Below are 14,588 nucleotides of genomic sequence, written 5' to 3' on the forward strand. Positions count from 1 at the left end.
GTGTTGCTTTAAGGTTGACCGAATGCTTTGTACACATTTAGTACAAATAACACAGATGATCAAGTGGTGCTGTCTAATGGATAAAGAGCTAGTCTTGAAGTTGGGGAAACTTGCCTCTGGCATCTTATGGCTGTGGGACACTGAATAAGTCATTCACCCTCTTGGAGCCCCAGACGGCTCTCTGAAACTTCTATAAATTGCAGAGCAGGTGTTGGTAGACAGTTTCCTCATTGGGAGTGTGATACACAAGCAAAATCACAGGTTTGGTGTATGTGTGTGTTTTTTAAGGTACAGATAAGGTTGTAGTTATCACAGACCCCATACTACTGGGCAAATACACCCAGTAAAGTAACCCTCTGGAACAGTCCACAGAGGTTGGTCATCTCAGACCTTGCCTCTCCAGCCCTAGAAGTCCCCATTGCTGGCATGGTATACACCAGATGATGCTCAAATAAACCCACTTCTCTCCTCCCTCTACCAACACCTTGGCCCACAGGGCTCTCAGGACCCATGCTAATTAGAAGCTATGAAAGGTGGTCCTCTCCCTACCATCACTGACTCCTATGAAATTAATTAGGGCTCAGGAATTAGGAACGAATTCCAATCACCACAGATCTCTCAGCTGTGCACTCTCCTTCTGCTCCCATGCCCCCCACCCAGCCCCAGCTGTGGACCCGAAGAAGCAAACTCCCCCAATGACTGCCACACTAGGGTAAAAAGAGATTTGGGAAAGATTGCCAAACTAGCTTCTTGCCTAGTAACCTGTGGGGAATCCCAAGGGATGGAATCCCCAGTGAGACTGGAAGCTACAGTTTTAGCCTTGCTTACTCATACTCCTGGTCGGTTAGACCTCATAACTCTGTGGCCCTAAAGGGGCTGCTTGGTCTCAAAAGCATCAGAGGTGCAGAGGCCTTTAAGGAGAGTAAATCCAATAGCTGTGGCCAAGGCCCTGGTGATGTTACTTAGGTTTTGCTTAGTCCCTCTAGCTCAGCCAGTCCTAACTATCTCTAGGAACATCATAGGGAGCAGAAAGGAAGAATTTATTACCTGATCCCTATCCTAAAGGAGCTTTCAGTCTAGCTGAGCAAGCTAAACTGATGTACATGAAACCATTGGTAGGGTTTTTTTTAATATGATAAGAATAGTAACTGGTTTTGTCAAACATTTTAAGGTTTACACACAATATTTCATTTGATAAAAGATGGCATATATAGATTAAGAGTGCTAGGGAATTTTAATAGGAAGAGATTGATGTGAGCTCTGGTCATCAGAGGTTTCATGGTAGAGATTACCCTACAGATTTCAAGGAAAACATCCAATTGCCTAATCTTGTCTAAATTTCACACATTCTCACACACACACACACACACACACACACACACACACACACACACCCCTCATAGGCAAAAACAACCTTATTGTGCCTCTCTAGCTCTAGTTCTTAGCCTAGGGACACTTAATAAAATATAATTTATGGAATGAAATTAAATACATGTATGTATATACATATATGGCTGAGATTTAGAATAAATCAGCTCATCTCTCTAGGATTGTAAATGGAGTCAATGATGTCTGAAATGTCTTTGAGCTCTCATGTTCTGTAACTATTTGGATGCATGTATACACTTCCTCTTCTTATGTGTCCATTTTTTTTAGGTTTTTTTTTTATTTAATTTTTTATTTTATTTTATAATTATAACTTTTTTTTTGACAGTACATATGCACGGGTAATTTTTTACAACATTATCCCTTGCACTTACTTCTGTTCAGATTTTTTCCCTTCCTCCCCCAACCCCCTCCCCCAGATGGCAGGCAGTCTTATACATGTGAAATATAGTACAATATATTCTAGATACAATATATGTGCGTAGAACCGAATTTCTTGTTGCACAGGAAGAATTAGATTCAGAAGGTAAAAATAGCAATTTACACTCATTTCCCAGTGTTCCTTTTCTGGATGTAGCTGATTCTGTCCATCACTGATCAAATGGAATTGGATTAGATCTTCTCTATGTTGAAGATATCCACTTCCATCAGAATACATCCTCGTACAGTATCATTGTTGAAGTGTATAATGATCTTCTGGTTCTGCTCGTTTCACTCAGCATCAGTTGGTGTAAGTCACTCCAAGCCTCTCTGTGTTTCTCCTGTTGGTCATTTCTTACAGAACAATAATATTCCATAACATTCATATACCATAATTTACCCAACCATTCTCCAATTGATGGACATCCATTCATCTTCCAGCTTCTAGCCACTATGAAAAGGGCTGCCACAAACATTTTGGCACATACAGGACCCTTTTCCTTCTTTAGTATTTCCTTGGGATATAAGCCCAGGAGTAGTATGGCTGAGTCAAAGGATATGCACATTTTGATAACTTTTTGGGCATAATTCCAGATTGCTCTCCAGAATGGTTGGATTCTTTCACAACTCCACCAACAATGCATCAGTGTCCCAGTTTTCCCACAGCCCCTCCAACATTCATCGTTATTTGTTCCTGTCATCTTAGCCAATCTGACAGGTGTGTAATGATATCTCAGAGTTGTCTTAATTTGCATTTCTCTGATCAGTAGTGATTTGGAACACTCTTTCATATGAGTGGAAATAGTTTTAATTTCATCATCTGAAAATTATCTGTTCATATCCTTTGACCATTTATCAATTGGAGAATGGCTTGATTTCTTATAAATTAAAGTAAATTCTCTGTATATTTTGGAGATGAGGCCTTTATCAGAACCTTTAACTGTAAAAATGTTTTCCCAATTTGTTACTTCCCTTCTAATCTTGTTTGCATTAGTTTTGTTTGTGCAGAAACTTTTTAATTTGGTGTAATCAAAATTTTCTATTTTGTGATCAATAATGGTCTCTAGTTCTCCCTTGGACACAAACTCCTTCCTCCTCCACAAGTCCGAGAGGTAAACCATCCCATGTTCCTCCAATTTATTTATGATTTCGTTCTTTATGCCTAAATCTTGGACCCATTTTGATCTAATCTTAGTATGTGGTGTTAAATGAGGGTCCATGCCGAGTTTCTGCCATACTAATTTCCAGTTTTCCCAGCAGTTTTTGTCAAATAATGAATTCTTATCCCAAAATTTGGGATCTTTGGGTTTGTCAAACACTAGATTGCTATTTTTATTCACTATCTTGTCCTGTGAACCTAACCTATGCCACTGATCAACTAGTCTATTTCTTAGCCAATACCAAATGGTTTTGGCGACTGTTGCTTTATAACACAGTTCTAGATCAGGCACAGCTAGACCACCTTCACTTAATTTTTTTTTCATTACTTCCCTTGAAATTCTCAACCTTTTGTTGTTCCATATGAATTCTGTTGTTATTTTTTCTAGGTTATTGAAATAGTTTCTTGGAAGTCTGATTGGTATAGCACTAAATAAATAGATTAGTTTAGGGAGTATTGTCATCTTAATTATATTTGCTCTTCCTATCCAGGAGCACTGAATGTCTTTCCAATTATTTAAATCTGACTTTATTTTTGTGGCAAGTGTTTTGTAATTTTGCTCATATAATTCCTGACTCTCCTTTGGTAGATATATTCCCAAATATTTTATACTATCGACCATTATTTTGAATAGAATTTCTCTTTGTATCTCTTGCTGTTGGGTTGTGTTAGTTATGTATAAAAATGCTGAGGATTTATGTGGATTTATTTTGTATCCTGCAACTTTGCTAAAATTCTGAATTGTTTCTAATAGCTTTTTAGCAGAGTCTTTGGGGTTCTCTAAGTATACCATCATGTCATCTGCGAAAAGTGATAATTTGATTTCCTCATTTCCTACTCTAATTCCTTGAATCTCTTTCTCAGCTCTTATTGCCGAGGCTAGCGTTTCTAGTACTATATTGAAAAGTAATGGTGATAGTGGGCAACCTTGTTTCACTCCTGATCTTATAGGGAAAGGTTCTAGTTTATTGCCATTACATATGATGTTTACTGAAGGTTTTAAATATATGCTCCTTATTTTAAGGAATAGTCCATTTATTCCTATACTCTCAAGCGTTTTTAGTAGGAATGGATGTTGGATTTTATCAAATGCTTTTTCTGCATCTATTGAGATGATCATATGGTTTTTATTAATTTGATTATTAATATGGTCAATTATACTAATAGTTTTCCTAATATTAAACCAGCCCTGCATTCCTGGTATAAATCCCACTTGGTCATAGTGTATTATCCTGGGGATGATTTTCTGAAGTCTATTTGCTAATATCTTATTTAAGATTTTAGCATCAATATTCACTAAGGAAATTGGTCTATAGTTTTCTTTCTCAGTTTTCGATCTACCTGGTTTAGGTATCAGTACCATGTCTGTGTCATAAAAGGAATTTGGTAGGACTCCTTCAATCCCTATTTTTTCAAATAGTTTACATAGCATTGGAGTTAGTTGTTCTTTAAATGTTTGGTAGAATTCACATGTAAATCCATCTGGTCCTGGGGACTTTTTCTTAGGAAGTTGGTTAATAGTTTGGTCTATTTCTTTTTCTGAGATGGGACTATTTAGACTACTTACTTCTTCCTCTGTTAATCTGGGCAAGCTATATTTTTGAAGGTATTCTTCCATTTCATTTAAGTTATCGAATTTATCGGCATAAAGTTGAGCAAAGTAGCTCCTAACTATTGTTCTAATTTCCTCTTCATTAGTGGTGAGTTCACCCTTTTCATTTTCAAGACTAACAATTTGCTTTTTCTCCTTCCTTTTTTTAATCAGGTTTACTAAGGGTTTGTCTATTTTGTTGTTTTTTTCATAGAACCAACTCTTAGTTTTATTAATTAATTCAATAGTTTTTTTACTTTCAATTGTATTAATCTCACCTTTTATTTTTTGAATTTCAAGTTTTGTGGGGGGGGGGGGGTTTAATTTGTTCCTTTTCTAGCAATTTTAGTTGTAAGCCCAATTCGTTGGCCCTTTCTTTATTTTATGCAAGTAGGCCTGTAGAGATACAAAACTTCCCCTTATTACTGCTTTGGCTGTATCCCACACATTTTGATATGATGTCTAATTATTGTCATTTTCTTGGGTGAAGTTATTAATTATGTCTATGATTTGCTGTTTTACCCAGTCATTCTTTAGTATAAGATTATTTAGTTTCCAATTATTTTTTGGTCTATTTTCCCCTGACTTTTTACTAAATGTAATTTTGATTGCATTATGGTCTGAAAAGGATACATTTACTATTTCTGCCTTACTGCATTTGATTTTGAGGGTTTTATGCCCTAGTATATGATCAATTTTTGTATGGGTTCCATGAACTGCTGAGAAGAAAGTATACTCCTTTCTGTCTCCATTTAGCTTTCGCCAAAGATCTATCATATCAAACTTTTCTAGTATTCTATTTACCTCTTTGACTTCTTTCTTATTTATTTTGTGGTTTGATTTATCTAATTCTGAGAGTGCAAGGTTGAGATCTCCCACTATTATAGTTTTGCTATCTATTTCCTCTTGCAGCTCTCTTAATTTCTCTTTTAAGAATTTAGATGCTGCACCACTTGGTGCATATATGTTTAATATTGATACTGTGCTTCATTATTGATGCTGCCCTTTAGCAGGATATAATGCCCTTCCTTATCTCTTTTAATTAGATCAATTTTTGTTTTTGCTTGATCTGAGATGAGGATGGCTACTCCTGCTTTTTTGGTTTTGCCTGAAGCATAATAGATTCTGCTCCACCCTTTTACTTTTAGTTTGAATGTATCACCCTGTTTCAGGTGTGTTTCCTGTAAACAACATATAGTAGGATTCTGACTTTTAATCCAGTCTGCTAACTGCTTCCTCTTTATGAGGGGCAGTTTGCCCCATTCACATTTATGGTTAGAAGGACTAATTCTATATTGTTTGCCATCCTATTAACCCCTGCTTATGCTTTTCCCCTTTCCTTCCCTCTTACCCCCCTACCCAGTATTAAAATTGTGAACACCACTTGCTTTTCACAGCCCTCCCTTTTTAGGATCCCTCCCCCACCTTAAAGTTCCTCCCCTTATTTTACCCCTTTTCCTCCAAATTTCTGTATTCCCTTCCCCTTAGCTTACTCCTTCCCTTTCACTTTTCAATGAAGTGGAAGAAGTTTCACCATAAATCGAATATGTCTATTGATACACACTATGTTCATCTCCCTCCTTTCTTTCTCTCAGATATAATAGGTTACCTTTGCCTCTTCATGAGATGTAGTACCATCACTTTACACTTTTTTATGATATAATTTCCTTTCCACCTCTAGTTTCTAGGACAAATTATACATTTATTCTTTACATATTTTTATGGCAGAAGTATAGTTCTCAAGATTTCTTTTTACCTTTTTAGAAATCTCTTGAGTTCTGTATTTGAAGATCAAACCTTTTATGTAAGTCTGGTTTTTTCATCAAAAATAGATGGAATTCATTTATTTCATTAAATGTCCATCTTCTTCCCTGGAAAACGATGCTCATTCTTGCTGGGTAAGTTATTCTTGGCTGCATACCAAGTTCCTTAGCCTTTCGGAATATCATATTCCAGGCCCTTTGTTCTTTTAATGTGGATGCTGCTAGATCCTGGGTTATCCTTATTGTGGCTCCTCCATATCTGAATTGCTTTTTTCTAGCAGCTTCCAATATCTTTTCCTTTGTCTGATGGTTCTTGACCTTGGCCACTATATTTCTTGGCGTTTTGATTTTAGGGTCCCTTTCAGTAGGTGATCGATGAATTTTTTCAATGTCTATTTTACCCTCTGTTTCCAGAACGTCTGGGCAGTTCTCTTTGATAATTTCCTCGAAAATGGTGTCCAAGCTCTTTTTTTCCTCCCATTTTTCAGGGAGTCCGATTATTCTCAAATTGTCTCTCCTGGATCTGTTTTCCAGGTCTGTTGTCTTTCTGATAAGGTACCTGACATTCTTTTCAACTGTTTCATTTCTCTGGTTTTGCTTGACTACCTCTTGGTTTCTCCTTGAGTCATTCATTTCTACTTGTTCCAGTCTAATTTTCAATGATGTATTTTCTTCACTCACTTTTTTATATCTCTTTGTAATTGTCCAATTGAGTTTTTATCTTCTATGGAATTTTTTTCCATTTTATCCATTTTATTTTTTAGAGAGCTGATTTCTTTTTCCAGCTCACTAATCCTGTTTTCCTTGGAGTTGTTTACCTTTTCCAGCTCACTAATCTTGTTTCTCAATGATTTGATTTCTTTATCCACCCTGTCTTTGAATGCATGGGATGACTTCTCCAGGCTCTCTTGCCAAGCTTCCCTTTCTTTTTCCCATTTCTCTTCCAGCTCTCTTGTGAGAGCCCTTTTGATTTCCTCTATGAGATTCTTTTGTATTGAGGAGCAGCTCATATCCCTCTTAGGGGATTCCTCTGGGGACAGTCTGTTTTTAGTCTCCTCAGTATTTGAAGTCTTCTCTCTCTCCATTCAGTAGCTGTCAATGGTTAGAGCCCTTTTGAATTTTTTGTTCATTTTGTCAGATCGGGAATCGAAGAAAACAAATTGACAAGAGAAACAACTGGTCTGTTTTGGGGGGATGGGGCTGGATGGTGTTAATGGGCTTCCTCTACAGACTGGGGGTAGGGCAGCAGAGAGCCACTAACAGAACAGTGATGGTTGCCCTGAGTCTGTGCTTGAGGCTCTGAGAACGAGCTGAGTCAGTCCAGGTCGGGGTTGGGGGTGGCCGGGTTCTGAGAGACTCTGGCTTTCTGGGGTTTTAATCTTCACCTCAGGTGTTTACACCCTCTCCCCTGCTCCTGGCTTGCTGCCAAGACGGAACATCCACACTGGGGGAAAAGTCTTTTCTCAGAAAAGGAAGAGATTGTACCCCTCCCCCCTCCTGTCTGAGCTGTGTGAGCTGCCCGTCTTGCTCTGGCTGCCTGCCCTCAGTCTGCGCCCAGTCTGACTGACCCTCCCCCAAGCAAACACAGACCATTTCTGGCGAATTTCAAGGATGTCTTCTCTTGGTGATTATTTGTGGATTTCTTTCTGGGTCAAGCATTAAGTCTGAGGCTTGTCATGAAGTAAGTTCTGAGAGAAAACGAGGAGCTCAAGCAGCTATCTGCCTCCACGCCGCCATCTTGGCTGGAAGTCTTTATGTGTCCATTTTTTAGTAATCCTTCTCCCTTCTATGACATCCCATTCACAGATATGTGCATAAAGGTATATACTCTCACATGCACATTTCCTAATTTATACACATATATGTAAATGCACATGTATTCTCCTATGGGACAGGGAGAGACAGAGACAGAGAGACAAAAACAGAAAGACAGAGAGAGACACACAGAAAAAGGGAGGGAGAAACAGAGAGAAAGACAGAGACAGAGAGACATTGACAGGGACAGATACAGACAAAAACAGAGATAGAGAGACAGAGAAATAAAGAGAAAGGAAAAGAGAGACAGAGAGAGAGGACGAGAGAGGGAGAGGGAGAGAAGGAAAGAGAGATAGAAAAAGAAAAAGGAGAGAGAGAAACAGAGACAGAGAGGGAAGGAGAAACAGACAGAGACAGAAAAAAAGAAACCAAGAAACAGAAAGAGACAGGGTGGGGAGAGATCATAGGGAAAATAAATGGAGAAAAGAAAAAAGATCAGGTCCCAGAAAATTGGTGATTACATCTTAATTATAGTACTTGATATGGGGCTCTAGGTCTTTCAAGTGGCTGTAATGGGATTTTGTCACAGCAGATCTAATAATAATAGTAATAACAGTTAGCATTTATATAGCACCTACTATAAGTCAAGCACTGCATTAGGTGCTTTACAAATATTCTCATTTAATCCTCACAGCCACCCTGGAAGGTAGGAGCTATTATTATCCTCATTTTATCACTGAGTAAACTGAGGCAAACAGAGGGTAAGGTGACATACCCAAGATCACATAGCTAGTGTCTGAGACTGAATCTGAACCCTGGTTTTCCAGACTCCAGGTACACAGTTCTGTCTACTACACCACCAAGAGCCACAACTAGGACTACTTACATTCAGGGAAAATACAGTCTGAGGGAGAAGAGAGAGAGTAGGGCAGAAAATGGACCACCCCAGGTGCATCATAAGAGAGGGTGGTCTGTGCCCAAGAGAGTCCAGTGCACTAAGGCTGAGGGCTCCTAATTCCCTACCCCCTCAGAGAAGGCAGAGAGGGGCTAATAGGAAGACAAGGCCCAAGGTTCCACAGACAGGATCCTGGCTGTGAGTATGGTGGGGGGCCAGAAGCAATGATGGAGAGAGGGCCTAGGTCTAGGTGAGACAGCAAAGACCATCAGAAGGGGAGTCCCATCCCCAGATGTCAAGATCCTCAGTCGCATCTATACTTTGGTGTTCAAGACATTGTCCAGGCCTGGTACAGGGAAGGGAAACCAAGAGGCCTAGTCAAAACCAAGACACCTTTCTCCCCTCCCACCTACACTACACAAATACACACACACACACACACACACACACACACACACACACACACACAGGCAAAGAGTGAGCAGCAAGAGCCTTCTAGCAGTGTGGTCCTTCTGATAGTACAGTAAAAAGAAATTCCTTAACTAGTGCCTAATAATGAATGCCCTTCCTAACCCAGAGCTGATTTACATGCTAATGAACCTTTCTGAAGCTAGAGGGTGGCAGTTTTATGTCTCTAGGGTGTCTCAAAAATCAGACTCACTCCCAGGAAATGAAAGGAGAAGAGAGGAGGGTAAAGAGGAAAGGAAACCAGAGGGGGGGGGGGGGGGAAGGAAGCAAAGAACAAAAGAAAAGAGTAGATAAAAGAGGAAAGAGAATTGGATGAGTGGAGAAAAAAAAGAATTAAGAACAGATAAACTGGCAATCCCCAAACTGTGTTCCCTGAAGCTCTGACATTCTGTGCCTCAGTGTGACAAAGGAACAGTTCTGTACTATCAGTGATTTTTCTCTCTAAAATATTTAATGATGCACTTTGGTAGCTCCATGATTTCAAAGATGGAAGATCTTTCTCCCAGCGGATATAAGAACCACTCTCTGCCTTCTTCTTAGGTACAATTCTTGTCTAATCTCCATGGAGCATCTACCAAAGAGATAGAAGCCTTCTTCTTCAACTTTAGTGTCTAGGTGGTACAAATATACCAACCCATGAAATTACACACATATCCAAAATAATATTATGTGTTATACTCTCCCAGCATGAAAATCAGCTTAATTTCCTCAGTATTGCTCCAATAGCTCTCCACGTGATCTTTATTTTAAGGGACATACCCTACAGGCTCCTGAAACTCATTTTTATGGGTTCCATTTTTTATCAAAAAAAAAGAGAAAAAAGCAAGAAAGAGAGGAACAAAAACAATGGGCAAGAAATAAGAAGAGTGAAGAGAAAATAATCCCATGTGTAGCATACCCCTAGTTTTAGCCTTTCATGCCCCGCCAGTCCTCACTTACTCTGCCACCCCTCCCCACCTCAGTTCTTCTCCTCAAATGCCCCACTCTCTGTTTTGCTTCCCACAAATTCCCACAGATCTTGTGCAATCTGGCGATTATCCTAGCCTGCCAAATTTCCAACTGGGCTTCATCTTGCTGCACCCACTCTGGTGTAACATTTAGATGCCCTTGGCCATCCTCCTTACTTCAGGAAATCAGAAAAAAAAAAAGATGGGTTCCCTAGGGCCAGGTGTGTGAATGTGTATGTTTGGTGAGTGGGGGACAGCCATCAGCCGATTAGCCTTCTTCCTGGGCTGCATTCCTTCTTCTCTCCTTTGTCCTTGTTTAATGAACACATCTCCCTTTTTCTCTAATTAGATGCAACAAACAGACTTGAACCAGAATTTTTATTTCCCAGAAAAGCAAACGCCCGGACACAGTAAATATGTCATTAATCATCATTCCAAGACAGAGAACCACCAATGGGTGGGAGAAGCAGCCAGGAGCCTAATTAGTGGCTTGGGGCCTCATTGTTCCACTCCTACCAGCACCCAGTCCTGCCCCTTCTCCACTTCTCTGCAGAAACTAGGGGAGATCAATCGAAGGAACTCCTGGCAGAGTCAAACTTATGCAAATGTCTCTTGTTAGCAAAATGAAAAAGCAAGCTAAAAGAAATGAGAAAAAAAAAATAACCTTTCTACCCTTCCACCAGCACACACACACACACACACACACACACACACACACACACACACAGAATTTTATTTCCATCCAGGAAATTGTTCTTATTATCGCTTGGCTATTTATAGTCTGTGTGTTGTCTGCTGAGGAGCCCCAAGCCAACGTGTTAATGTGATCTGAGCTCCAGCTTGGGCCTGAGTGATGCTCTCCCCTCTCCAGCCCCAGCATCTCAGCTCTTCTGAAATAACACTTCTGCATCCTCCTCCACAAAGACACTAATAAGACCTACCCTGTGGAAAAATGGGACACCTCTTCTCCCTAAAGGGCCTAGGAGATAGAGGTCTCCACCTACAGTGCTTCCCCATAATGAAATCAAGGGAATAACAATAGCCTAGCTCTTATAAATTCTCCCTGGTGACCTAATGGCAGAGGCTTGTTCTAGACTGTTTTATACAGGCTTAAGGAAAAAGCCTTTTAAGATTTGGTAAAGGAAGTAAGCCAAGGGATACCACGTGAAGGTCTTCATGTCCATCCGTTTTCCATCTCTACTAAATATAGAACAAAATGGGATAGGACAGTTTCTCCCACATAATAATCATTTAATGGATTTTTTTTTTTGGATTAAATCACAAGGATCTTAAGTGCTGATCTATCTGATTCAGCTTCACCATTTCATATATTAAGAAACTAGGCTCAGAGGTTTAAGTGGCTTGCCCCAGATCACAGTGGTAGAAAGGAACAAGTCACTTAACTGCTTCTTCATCTTTCAAATGGGGAGATAAGAACAACCTTGCCTACCTCACAAGGGGGTCTGAAGGTTCCCAACGATATTGGAAATGAAAGCACTTTGGAGAGATTAAAAAATGAGACGAGGTGAGATTGTAAAGGGAGCAATTCATAAAGGCCTTGCCAACATTTTCACAAACCATAACTACTGCTATGTTTTCTGTTGGCTCAGCTGTGGGACAATAACAAGAAACAGGAGGAACTGATGCTGCTCCTCCAAAACTTCAAGGGAAATAGGTACCTAAAATTCCACCTCAGTGTTGAGGCAATTGGTGGCTCGGTTGATAGTGTATTATGCCAGAAATCAAGAATATTCATTTTCCTGAGTTCAAATCTGGTCTCACTAGCTGGGTGACTCTAGGCAAGTCATTTAACCTATTTATTCTACTTCTTCATCTGTAAAATAAGCTGGAGAAGGAAATGGCCTATCACTCCAGTATCTTTGTCAAGAGAACCCCAAATGGCATCATGAAGGGTCAGAAGCGACTGAACAATGCTCTTAAGAGGAAGAGAGTCGTTTTTGTGGCTAGTGTTGGTATGAAAGTTAAAAGACTGGCTTGAGTGGAATAATTAAGGGAACAAGGAAAGCTCACCAACAATAATGATGAGAGTATGTAATGAGTTTCTATTTCTATCATATCAATAACTAAGATAGCGTCATAGGAAATTTATCCCAGGTCCCCCAAATTTAGAGGCAATGATAGCATTTGTACTCCTTGAGTAGAAGAAGCTCAAGCTCAACTAACAAGAAAAATTCATTCAAATAAGAAACGACCAAATGGTGGGCTTCTTCCTCCTGGTTCCTAAACTGTAGGTGAGCTCCTGCCTGCACCTATCCAGCCTCTGTCTTCCCAGCAGTGACTTGAAGAAATTCCTACATCCATTTCTCCCCATCCTAAGTCAATGTCTGGGCTCTCTCTTCCCAAAGAGCCTTAACTCAATTTATATTATTACTTACCCTGGGTGAGAGAATTATTAGTTACAGCTCTTGTTTCATTGAGGTTGGCAGAGAATATGAATGAATCAGTCCACAATACATTTCAGACCAAGTGTAGAGCTTTGGTATCTCAGCTATGCATGGGGAGTAGGTGGGAGAAAGACTGGGTAGAGAGCATCCAATTCCTTTTGATATGTACCAGCAGAATGTAATCACCAATGAGAATATCAGGTTGAGTCTTGTATAGCATACCAGAGTCACAGACTTCTTCCCTTTTGCTATATTCTATGCAGGAAAAAGATTGCCCAGGTTGGGGGAGTCACAAAGTGATCTAGAACAGGGCTTCTTGACTTTTTCCACTTGTGATCCTTTTTTGCCCAAGAAATTTTTATGCAACTCCAGATACATAGGTATATAAAAAAGGTATACAAATAAAATATTTGCTGATGATAAATCATGATTTCCCCACTTTTATTTACATGACCCCACAGTTTAAGAAATTCACAATGCAGGGTTTAAGAAACTTGAAACATGAACACAGGCATAAAAGACAAAGCATCAGCCTACAACATACTCAGTGGTCTCTCAGCACTAGAGTTCTTAATCTGGGGACTGCATACACCCAAAGAATGCATAGACAGATTTCAGGAGATTTGTTTTTAAAAAGCAGAGGAGGATAAATACATCTTTATTTCAATCTAAAAAACTTTACCAGTTTTCTTAAGGAGTCTATGATCCACGAAAAAAAATCAAGAACCCAGGAAAAGCAAATAGGAGTAGGAAATACAATACTAAAGTATTATATATAATTAATCTTCAGCATTCCTTCTACCTGATTTCCATTAGATCAACCTGATTTCTTTTGCACTTCTGGAAACCTAAACCAATTTTCACAGCAAATGAAAATTTTGACTTTGTCTTCTTGCCTTTGTCCTTATATGGGTCAGACTTTCACTCAGAGGGTTCCTAAAATCACTGGATTATCATAGATTTCAAACTAAAAGACTCCTTCCTTTTACAGATGAAGAAATCGAGCTTTAGAAAGAGTGGATAGACTTGCCCTCCCATTAGAATATGAGCTCCTCAGGCATATTAACTGCTTAATTTTCAGCTTTCTGTCTTCAATACCTAGAACATAATAAGCTCTTTAATGCTTGTTGAATCGAAATGAATTGTCCAGGATCATATAACTAATAAGTTGCATAGCTGGGGTGTAAAGTCAGAATCTCTAATTCCAAATCTCATGTCTTTCCTCACACTTCATTGCCCTCCCAGCCTACACTGAAGGCTACATCCTTACCTCTGCTGAAATGGGATCATCTTTCTGAGTCCTTAATGGCTTCTGGGCTAGAATAATCAGTGTTCTGTCTTCCTTTCCTTTTCCTTTCCTCCCTCTAGACCCTGCTTCGGGATGGAAAGCGGGAAAGCATTGTGAGTACCCTTTTTGTCTCACCTGCTGATGTGGAAAATGGACAGCGCATCGTGTGCCGAGCCACCAACAAAGCCATCCCAGGAGGGAAGGAGACCTCAGTCACCATCGACATCCAGCGTAAGTGTTGCTTTGTGCCCAGATCCCACCAAGGCATGAAGATAGGAGACAGAGGGTCTAACAGTCCAGTTCATTGTCACAGGAAGAGTTTGTCTCCAATTTACCCATGGTCAGTATTGACATTTTCTGTCTGTGCCCGTACACACAGAAGAACTGACTGGTAAAACTAATTTGTAGGTCAATAGCTAGTTTGGCTGTATTTACATGATTCATGAGAGACATACTATCACTTTGGGGGAAAAATTAGAGTACACTCTTTTAAGTCATTTCAGACTCTCTG

General features: G+C 39.6%; 1 protein-coding gene across 1 annotated transcript in view; it reads left to right on the plus strand.

Moving 5' to 3' along the window:
• The window catches only part of KIRREL3 (kirre like nephrin family adhesion molecule 3), a 67,511-nt gene that overhangs the window by 6,271 nt on the left and 46,652 nt on the right, over nt 1-14,588 (plus strand). The window contains exon 3 of the mRNA XM_074302223.1: nt 14,158-14,308. Coding sequence (XP_074158324.1) covers nt 14,158-14,308 — 151 coding nt within the window. The remainder of the gene's footprint in view (nt 1-14,157; nt 14,309-14,588) is intronic.

The sequence above is a fragment of the Sminthopsis crassicaudata genome, chromosome 3 (genome assembly GCF_048593235.1).
Source record: "Sminthopsis crassicaudata isolate SCR6 chromosome 3, ASM4859323v1, whole genome shotgun sequence".
NCBI classification, from domain to species: domain Eukaryota; kingdom Metazoa; phylum Chordata; class Mammalia; order Dasyuromorphia; family Dasyuridae; genus Sminthopsis; species Sminthopsis crassicaudata.